The sequence below is a fragment of the Helianthus annuus genome, chromosome 13 (assembly GCF_002127325.2).
Source record: "Helianthus annuus cultivar XRQ/B chromosome 13, HanXRQr2.0-SUNRISE, whole genome shotgun sequence".
Taxonomy (NCBI): Eukaryota; Viridiplantae; Streptophyta; class Magnoliopsida; order Asterales; family Asteraceae; genus Helianthus; species Helianthus annuus.
In genome coordinates this window covers 171,563,336-171,574,453 of record NC_035445.2, presented here as the reverse complement: position 1 = coordinate 171,574,453, position 11,118 = coordinate 171,563,336, and the positions used below count along the sequence as shown (strand labels likewise).

Genomic DNA, 11,118 nt, shown 5'->3' with positions numbered 1-11,118 from the left:
ATACGTTTTTGCCCCCAGCTCAAAATAAAATTATAATTTTGCCCATAGATTAAAATTACGCTTATGCCCTTGGTTCAAAAACTCATTTTAATTTTATTCTCGGTTTATACTACATATACATTTAGAAGATGGGGGAATAGTGCCAGGCAGCTGCCTGGCACTCCCCCATTGGACCAACATTTTTTTAATTTAATTTTATTCCCATTTTAAAATTACGCTTTCGTCCTTCGTTTAAAAATACGTTTTTGCCCCCAGCTCAAAATAAAATTATAATTTTGCCCCTAGATCAAAATTACGCTTTTGTCCTTGGTTCAAAAACTCATTTTTTATTTTATTCTCAGTTTAAAATTACGGTTTCACCCTTCGTTTAAAATTATGGTTTTGCCCCCAGTTCAAAATAAAATGTTGGTTTTCCCTCTACCTTAAAATTACGATTTTGCCCTTAGCTAAAAATTACGTTTTTGCCCACAGTTTAAAATAAAATTATGATTCCCCCCCCCCCAAGCTCAAAATTATGATTTTGCTCTCAGTTTAAAATTATGATTTCGCCTCCAAGTCAAAATATAATTACGATCTTGCCCTCTATACAGATATATATGTTATGAGAGAGAAATATTTGGTTATTGCCCCGCAACGCGGGCGGGGCAAAAGCTAGTTTCCTAAATATACAAAAACCAAATGTGGGAATAGTGCCAGGCAGCCTGGCACTCCCTAGCACTCCCTCATTGGACCAACATGTTTATTGTTTTATATATCTATTTTAAAATTACTTTTTCCCCTAGCTCAAACTAAAATTACGTTTTTTTCCCATCTCAAAATTACGATCTTGCCCTCATTTCAAAATTACAACTTTGCCTGGCACGCTCCCATTAGACCAACCGGTTTATTATTTTATATCCATTCTAAAATCACGTTTTTGTCCCTTTTTAAAATTATTGTTTTGCCCTCAGCTCAAAATAAAATTACGCTTTTGTCCCCAGCTCAAAATTACGATTTTTCCCTCTATTCAAAATAAAATTGTGGTTTTGCCCTCAGCTCAGAATTAACTTTTCGCCCCCAGTTCAAAATAAAATTATGTTTTTGCCCCCACTTAAAATTTACGATTTTGCCCTTTGTTCAGAAATGTGATTTTCCTCATTTAAAAATGGAATAATGGAATTTAATAATCCTAACTTTCACCCGTTGGCCGGCAACGGACCCAACTTCAAAAATAGCTACTGGCGGTCCCAACTTTTGACATTTTGTAAAACATTGGACCCTTGCTAACACCGTCCAAAGGATGTTAGTGGTGACCGCCAGTGGTCCAATGCTTGAAGTTGGGACCACCCTCTCCTACTCTCCCAGCAAGGGTCCAATGTTTTACAAAATGTCAAAAGTTGGGACTGCCAGTTGTTATTTTTAAAGTTGTGTCAGTTGTCGGCCAACTGGTGAAAGTTGGGATTATTAAATTCCATTATTCCTTTAAAAATTGTGATTTCGCCCTCAATTCAAAGTTATGTTTTTTCCCCAGTTCAAAATAAAATTATGTTTTCCCCAACTAAAAATTACGATTTTTCCCTCGGTTCAAAATAAAATTGTGCTTTTGACTCAAGCTTAAAATTATGATTGTGCCCTTAGTTCAAATTTATATTACGTTGTTACCCCAGGTTAAAAATTACGAATTTTCCCTTGGGAAAATTTACAATTTTGCTCCATGTTCAAATTTACAGTACTGCCATTACTTTAGCTTTTGTCACATTACGATTTTAACCCAGTCAAAAAATACAACTTTCCCTTAGTTAAAAATTACAATTTTGCCATTGTTTTAGTTTTTTTTTTATCAAAACTATAAAAGTGTTTTGTTTTAATTGGTTGACTCGATTTAATTGTTTTTCGTGTCAATGACCTGACTAACACTCGCTCATTATTCGGCCATCGCCCCGCAATGCGGGCGGGGCACCAACTAGTTATATTATCACCGATAAAAAACATTACACTATTCAAAAGAATATTAAAAAAATAAAAGTAAATTACTAAAATCATTCCTGAGTTTTGAGTATGTTTGTTATTTTTATCATTTGTGGAAACAAATTGTACGACGAGCAAGTATATCAACAATTATTAAAGGCAAAATGGATTTTAATAATCCAAACTTTCACTCATTGGCCGGTAACGGACCCAACTTCAAAAATAACCGGTGGTGGTCCCAACTTTTCGTATATTGTAAACCAATGGACTTTTACTAATAAAAACCTTAATTTCTTTTTGTCTCCTTATCCTTTTCGGCAAATTTTTCGTATAATGTAAACCAATGGACCTTTACTAAAACGAAAAGGTTAAGGAGACAAAAAGAAATTAAGGTTTTTTTTTTTAGTAAAAGTGCATTGGTTTACAATATACGAAAAGTTGGGACCACCACCGGTTATTTTTTAAGTTGGGTCCATTACCGGCCAATAGGTAAAAGTTTGGATTATTAAAATCTATTATTCCATTATTAAACACTCAGTATAGTTTGAAGTTACTTAGTAAAAGTTATTTTTACTAATTTAATTTGTTTTTGGGAAAATAAGATTCAAGCCAAAGTTTAGAATCATTCTGTTTTAAAATTTGAGAATTTACTTCAAGAAAATGAAGATTTTTACATTCAACCTATGTTACTATTTTATGAACTTTTATCTTTTTTATTGTTTAATACACGGGTTACTAACCTAGTATAGATATATAAAGATACAAAATTAACCCTCCGAATCCATTTTTATCATAATCATAATTTATTGGGTTATTGGATTTTAATAATCTTAAGTTTCACCTGTTGGCCGATAATAATCCCAACTCTAAAAATCTTCTCCAACGATCCCAACTTTTAAGAATTTGGCCACCATCGATCCTGTTCAAATTACACGTTCACTTAATTCAATTAAGGAAGCTGCAGATACACATGAATCTATGAAGTAGAGCAAATTCTTTTATGTTATAAAAAGTCATTAATAGTAATTCTTCGTCGCTAAAGGTTTCAAACTATGTATTTAGTAGAATTGGTTTTTCTATTCAAAAGGGGGTGACGGCGCAACTTGTTGCCCGACTACCTGCCATTGCTTTGTAATTGGCCTTTTTCATGTGGAATGATTAATAAATTTCAAATAAAAAAAAATAAAAAAAAATAAAGAAAATTTTTAAAGTTACAATTATCGGTGACAAACAGGTAAAACTTATAATTATTAAAATACAATAACCCTAACTTATTATATATAAAGATACAGTCGACAACTTATAAATTACAATTATTGCCGTCCTTTGAATTGGTAAACGATTCCCTAAAATAATATAAAGTAATTCTTTCAATCGAGGAACAGCTGTAAAAACTACTTTAAAACCATCATGATCAGTTTTATTATTTTAAAAATAGCACTTCTTAACGCTGGCAACTTGTTTTTTAAAAGCAACAGCTGTAATAAAACGAAGAGTTAATTGCATAGTTAGTCCTGTGGTTTGCTTAAAATAACAGATACATAGGTACTAATATTTTAAAAGAGTAAATTGTCATTTTGGTCCTTGTGGTTTGGTCAATTTTGCCACTTTAGTCTAAAACTCAAACTTTTTACATCTGGGTCCCTGTGGTTTCAGTTTTATTGACATTTTAGTCCAAAAATGAAATCAGGTCATATTTGTCATATAAAATCCTGTTATTTTGTCATTTTTTGCAAGGGCAAAATGATCATTTATTTTTTATAAATAAATACCATATTTTATAAGACAAATATCACCTGATTTGCCCCTGAGGAAAATGACAAAATTGCAGGATTTTATAAGACAAGTATGACTTGATTTTATTTTTGGACCAAAATGGCAATAAAACTGAAACCATAGGGACCTAGATACAGAAGGTTTGAGTTTTGGACTAAAGTGACAAAAGTAACCAAACCTCAGGGACCAAAATAGCAGTTTACTCATTTTAAAATCTTATTTTAGGGTATCAACTTACACGTTTGGAGGTATTAACGTTATTTGTAGGTTTCAAATCATATTCTATTAGTACCTAAGTATGTTATTTTGTGTAAACCAAAGAGACTAACTATGTTAATACCCTAGAAGTTAATACCTCCAAACGTTACAAAATGAAAAGTTAATATCCTTGAAGATGTTATTTTGTGCAAACCACACAGGACTAACTATGTAATTAACTCTAAAATGAAATATAAAATTAAATGCTTACTTTACATTGGCAACTTGTCATTATAATCGATTAAAAAAAACATTACACTATTCAAAAGAATATTTAAAAAATAAGAGTACATTGCCAAAATCATTCCTGAGGTTTGGGCATGTTTGTGATTTTTATTCAAAACAACTTTCTTATACAATATAGTTCTTTACTTTTGTGATTTTTTTGTCATTTTCATCCAAACGTTTAATTTACTTTTTTTTTCTATCAAATATTTGGATGAAAATGAGAAAAATCCCAAATTTCAGAGACGGTTTTGATGAAAATAAAAAAGTAAGACGTTTGTATGAAAATAGCAAAAAATGCCAAAAGTTAAGGACTATATGGTAAAAAAGTTGTTTTTGGACGTAAAGAAAAAGCTCATAATTAATAAAATGTCTTGTTTGGTTGAAGAAGCTTTAAGCTTTTAGGTTAGGAGCTTGAAGCTTTTGGTTGAACGCTACTACTAGTAGCGTTTAGAAGGAGCTACAAGCTTTTAGGGAAACATGACTATTTTAACCTCTCAAAATAAGAAACTTTTTAATTCACCAACTTTCTAAATTTTTAGTTATGTCTATTTTGGTAATTTTATACATTTTATTAAAAGCTTCAGCTACTCTACCAAACACCAAATATATCTAAAAAGCTACAGCTACTAGCTACCAGCTACAACTACCAGCTTACAGCCACCAGCTATCAGCTTCCAGCTTTCAGCTACCAGCCACCAGCTACTTTTGCCAAACATACCCAACATGGGACGATTTTGGCAATTTACTCAAAAAAAAAAAAAAAAAAAAGAAGAAGTTGACGAAGACAATTGGCCATGCCTTGAATAGTTGATCATCTACACTTGTATCTCATCTCCACTCATATCTTATCTGCATTCCTCTCAGACTCATACACACCAACACTCACATTCCCCTTTCACTGTTAACAATGGCTGATTCCCCTGTTTCTTCCCACCTCAAAATTATTTTTGAGATGCTAGCTGATGAAGCCTTGAAGAAATATGCTCACTCTAAGGGAATTGACTCCCAGCTCAAGAAATTGAGGGTCATGTTGGTCCAGATCGTGAATTTGCTGAATGATGCTTCTCGCCAGGAAATAACTAGTCAATCTGTTAAAGAATGGATGAATGATCTCCAACATCTGGCTTATGATATCGATGACGTACTTGACGACGTGGCTACCGACGCTATTCATCCTGAGCTGACTCAGGAATCATCGGGAGCAAGCACAAGCAAGTTAAGAAAGCTCATCCCATCATGCTGCACAAACCTCTCACCAAGTCATAGGTTGTATCCGGAGTTGGATAGTATTACTTCCCAATTACACCATCTATATAAAGCCAAAAATGAACTTGGTTTGTTGGCGGTGTCTGATGAAAGGAGAATAGTTACTAATAATAGAAGAGTACTTCAAACATCTTTGGTACATGTGTCCGGTATTGTTGGACGACAAGCTGAGAAAGAGAGATTGGTTTACGAGTTATTGAGGGATAATCAGTCATCTAAGGAGAACTTTAGCATCGTACCCATAGTTGGTATGGGTGGAATTGGAAAGACCACTCTAGCTCAACTTTTGTATAATGATACACGGGTGAAGAGTCACTTTGAACTCATGGCATGGTATTGTGTTTCTGATGAATTTGATGTATTCATAATAACCAAAACCATTTTTCAATCAGTGACTGGACAAAACACGGATTTTAAAGATTTAAATCTGCTTCAAATGGCTCTTTTAGAGCATTTGAAGGGCAAACGATTCCTACTAGTACTTGACGACGTGTGGAGTGAGAGCTATGAAGATTGGGAAACCCTAGTGCGACCATTTCATTCGGGGGCTCATGGGAGTAAAATAATCATGACAACCCGTAAGGAGCAATTGCTCAAAAAGCTAGGTTTTGATCATCTAGTCCAGCTCAAGAGTTTGTCAAATGAAGATGCTTTGTCTTTGTTTGCTCAACAAGCATTGGGTGTAGATAACTTTGACTCACATCCAACACTTCGGGCAATGGGTGAAAGCATTGTTGAAAAGTGTGGTGGTTTGCCTTTGGCTTTAAAAACAATCGGAAGATTACTAAGAACAAAAACAGATGCAGAAGAGTGGTTTGACGTGTTGGAAAGTGAGCTATGGCAATTCGATGGTGGGATTCTTCCAGCGCTTAGGATAAGCTACAATGATCTTTCTTCAGATCTGAAGCGGTTGTTTGCGTACTGCTCCTTGTTCCCTAAGGACATGTTGTTTGACGTGGAGGAGTTAGTCTTATTGTGGATGGCCGAAGGGTTTTTGACCCAATCAAATCCAACCATGGCACCAGAACGCTTGGGCCATGAATGTTTCGAAGAGTTGTTATCAAGGTCCTTTTTTCAACATGCGCCTAATGAGGAATCACTGTTTGTGATGCATGATCTCATGAACGACTTAGCCACATATGTTGCTGGAGGTTATTTTTTAAGATTTGAGAAGCATATGCAGACAAGGAAGGAAGCTTTGGCAAAGTACCGCCATATGTCATTTATTCATGAGGAATATGTAGCTTATCAGGAGTTTGAGAAACTAAAAACACCTAGAAGTTTGAGAACCTTGTTAGCGGTATCTTTTTCGATGAATCAAAGTTGGGGCGCCTTTTACTTATCTAGTAAGATTTTGGTTGACTTACTTCCAGCGTTACCAATGTTAAGGGTTCTTTCATTGAGTCGTTTTGAGATTGGCGAGGTACCTGATGTCATTGGTAGTTTGAAGCACTTGAGGTATCTTAATTTATCTCAAACTAAAATCAAAGAGTTACCAGAGAATGTCGGCAGTCTATATAATTTAGAAACATTAATTGTTTTCGGCTGCCAGAGTTTGCATAAGCTGCCTAAAAGCTTCTTGAAGCTAGAAAAGTTGCGGCATTTTGACACCAGGGATACTCCACTCCTAGAGAAGCTTCCCATGGGGATTGGCGAGTTGAAAAGCTTACAGATTCTCACCAAGATCATCATTGAAGAAGATAATGGCTTTGCAATAACCGAGCTTAAGAGTTTAAAGAATATCCATGGGGAAATTTCCATTCAGGGGTTGCACAATGTGCAAAGCCCAATGCAAGCACATGAGGCGAACTTATCTCAAAAAAGGCTTACTAAGTTAGAGCTGAAATGGGATAATGGTTCTCAAAGGGGAACACTTGAAAACGAGGTTCTGAACGAGCTGAAGCCTCATAGTGATAGCTTGAAAGAGCTTGCAATTGTATCATATGGGGGAACAGAGTTTTCAAACTGGGTCGGTGATCCATCTTTCTATAGGTTGGTCCATGTGACGATACGTGACTGTCTAAAATGTATATCTCTACCGCCACTTGGGCAACTACCATCACTTAAGGAGTTGTTAATTCAAGGTATGGATGGGGTTAAAGGCATAGGTTCGGAGCTAACTGGGAGTGGGACTACCTCTGTTGTCTTCCCTTCACTTGAAATTTTAAGGTTTGAAGATATGTTAGGGTGGGAGACATGGTCATATGCTTCAGATATAGTGTTTCCGTGCCTAAGAGAGCTTTATATAAAAGATTGTCCTAAGTTGATTGATGTTTCAGTTGAAACCCTCCCTTCACTAAGGGTTTTACAAATACATAGATGTGGTGATCGTGTGTTGAGACGTTTGGTTCAGGCAGCTTCATCTATCACCAAGTTGGAAATACTATCTATTTTAGGGCTTACATATGAGGTGTGGAGAGGTGTTCTAGACCATCTTGGGGCAGTTGAGGAAGTAAGAATTTATAGGTGTAATGAAATAAGATATTTATGGGAATCAAAAGCAGATGCAAGTAAGGTCCTTGTGAACTTACAGAAATTGTATGTATATAATTGCTCAGCTTTGGTCAGTTTGGGAGAGAAAGAGGAGGAGGAGGAAGACAGTTTTGGTAGCCATTTCCTATCATCTCTTAGGATTTTGGATGTATTGCATTGTAACAACATGAAGCTTTGTTGTTGTCCAAATAGCATTGAGAGTTTGTGTATCGGTTCTTGTAGTTCAGTCACACGTCTCTCTTTCCCAACAGCATCGACAATTGGGGGAGGGCATGAGCTCAGGTCTCTTGATATATCTCTCTGCAACAAACAAATGGAAATGATTATCAACACAAGCATGCCAATGCTAGAATACGTATGTATTTATCATTGGGAAAATCTGAAATCAATTATTCAATTGAGTAATTCCGTTCACCTCACCCACCTTGAGCTATACGGTTGTCCAAGTTTGGAGTCATTTCCTGACCTTGAGCTATCGAAGCTTACTTCATTAAAAATTCTACTAATAGAAAAATGCCCAAGTATGGATTATGCCTTTCCTCAAGGGCTTTGGCCTCCTAATTTGGTTAGCCTTGGAATAGGGGGGTTGAAAAAACCCATATCAGAGTGGAGCTCTCAGAATTTTCCAACTTCTCTTGTTGAGCTAACGTTATTCGGTGAAGATGTGCGTAATTTTAGTAAACTATCAGATCTTCTTCCTTCATCTCTTACTCGACTTTGCATAGAAGAATTTGGTAAACTGGAATCACTTTCAGTGGGATTACAACACCTCACATCCCTTCAACATCTCGAGATTGAGAACTGCCCAAAGATAATTCATCTACCAGAAACAGTGTTGCCTTCCCTTTTGAGTCTAAGAATCTGTGAATGCCCAAAATTGAAAGAAAGGTGTGAAGGAAGGGGCTCCCACTACTGGCCACTCATCTCTCATATCCCCTGCATTGAAACAGAACACAGGTGCGTGTTTATTAAATACCCTTTTTATTGTTTTAGTTTCAATGTACATATATAGATTATTTAATTTGATTTATACATTTTATCATTTGATTTATCACAAGACGATCAAGTACATATTTCAGAAAATATTTGATTTATAAAATACCTTGTTAAGGTATTTTATTGTTGCCTTAAATCAAAAAAAAAAAAATTATTTTGCAAAAATTATGAGATTCATTGGAATCTTTCTAATTATTATTTTTGTTTTCCTATAGCGATTGATTGATTGCAAAAATTATGAGATACAACTTCTGAAGAATGAGAGTTCGTGATTTTTAGTAATCTACGAGTTACATACACTTACTCTTCATACTAATGCATACAAGGTTGATCTTCTTTCTTCAAACTCTATTCTTGGCATTCTTACACCTTCTTTAATGCTATTTAATTAATTATTTAGTGTTATGTTTTGCAGTCCACAGATGCAGATTCACACAAAAAGTTCCATTCTAAGCCATGCCCTTTGAGATACGTGAATTCCTTGGGTCATACATGAATCCTGTAGGTGGTACCTGAGGAATTGCTGGTGTTTCTGTTTCAGCCAGTAGAAGTGCTGCCATAACATCTGTAGGCAATGCATTTATTTTAATTAAATTTAAAATTTTGAAAAATGAGAATTGATTCATTCTATTGTATGTACTAAAGATGAACCCTTATTTTATTTTATTTTTTTTGGAAGGGAACTTGTTCAATCACGTACGAGATACTTCCATGGTTGAGAATCATCTGATAAAAATATGCACCCGAAGGAGTTCAAGAAGCGTTTGATATGGAGTGTGATTTTGAAAGAAAGTCAAAATAAACGGACTAGTCCATGGCGTTACAGTGTAGACGAAATTGACCAGCTGGTGGTTGAAGAAGTTCGTACATGGCTTCGACCTCATAAGCAATCGGAAAAAATGAAACGAGCTTCTAATGTAGCTCTTTATTTCTCCCCCAACATGAACAAACAGACTGATTGTAAAAATCCCTGGCAGCATGAAAGTAATTTGGCATTTTTACAACTATGTATTTTTTTGTATAAATATTTGATAATGCAAGATTTTCATGAATCAAGGGTATTTTCATCATAATAAAATTATACGCATTTTTTTAAACACTACTTCCTACATGATTTGAACTCTCAAGCTATTAGTTATGATTACATCACTTACCACTAGGATGTGGGCTGGTGAAAAATTTGCATTGATGGTTTACATAATTGTTGGTCTTCCCTAGTTACTTGATGTTCTCAAAAGCAAAGTACAATTACTTATTAATGTGTGAGGTGGATTATATGGCAGCTAGTGCAGTCACGTGTTAGGCGGTTTGGCTAAAAGAATTGATTGGTGAATTACTTAACAAGAAAATTCAAGAGGTTTTGTTACGTGTGGATAATGTATCAGCAGTAACTCTGGTGAAGAACCCGGTTTTCCATGAAAGAAGCAAACACATAAAATCTCAGTTTCCCTATATTCGGGAATGTGTAGATCATGAAGATATACCGGGGTTGAGCATGTTAGTGACATTCATCAAAAGGCAGATATTTTAGGATAATAGAAAAACTCAAATTTATCGAAAGATGCATAAAAGAATCTCGCGCAAGGGAAGAGGAGTCCCGCGCAAAGGAAGAGTTAAAAAAAGAAACGATAAATGAGGAGTTAAAAATGGAAGAACAAATAAGTGAAAAACCAACTCATGAGCTAAACAACGAAAAAGGTGAGGCCGATAACGTTAAATTACAAGAAGAGTCTAATTTAGAAGAAATTAATCTCTTGTCACCGTGATTTTGCTCCACTTAAAATACCCATTTTTCTATCCAATCGGAAGGTAATAAAATCAATCGGTGTAGTTGAGGATGTCTTGGTTCAAACAAATCAAATGGTTATTCCAACAGACTTTGTCATCCTCGATGACGCTCCTCTAGTATTGGGAAAACCTTTTGTGAAAACTCATGAAACCTTGAAAAACCGGAAATTTAACAATCTACCTCTTCAATTAGGGGCATTCAAAAGGAACATAGATCTTGAGCGTTCAATGAAATATCCTTTTGGCAATAATGACCCCCTAATTAAAGACAAAGATGAGCCACCCGATACAACTGAAGAAGATGACCACTTTATTGAAGAAGAGGTCGCCATAAAACAAACCTTTAAAGTTCTTGATCTAGATGAG

The 11,118-nt window shown here is 35.2% G+C and overlaps 1 protein-coding gene across 1 annotated transcript; it reads left to right on the top strand.

The window, feature by feature from the left end:
* Positions 1 to 5,095: 5,095 nt before the first annotated feature.
* On the top strand, positions 5,096 to 10,016 carry LOC110900360 (putative disease resistance RPP13-like protein 1). Its single transcript, XM_022147239.2, has 4 exons — positions 5,096 to 8,925; positions 9,180 to 9,290; positions 9,380 to 9,531; positions 9,644 to 10,016. The coding sequence occupies exons 1-2, from the start codon at positions 5,117 to 5,119 to the stop codon at positions 9,184 to 9,186; spliced, it is 3,816 nt and encodes a 1,271-aa protein (XP_022002931.1). The 5' UTR covers positions 5,096 to 5,116; the 3' UTR covers positions 9,187 to 9,290; positions 9,380 to 9,531; positions 9,644 to 10,016.
* Positions 10,017 to 11,118: the final 1,102 nt, after the last annotated feature.

Coding starts and splice junctions, on each gene's coding strand:
- LOC110900360 (XM_022147239.2), top strand. CDS start 5,117: ATGGCTGATTCCCCTGTTTCTTCCCACCTCAAAATTATTTTTGAGATG.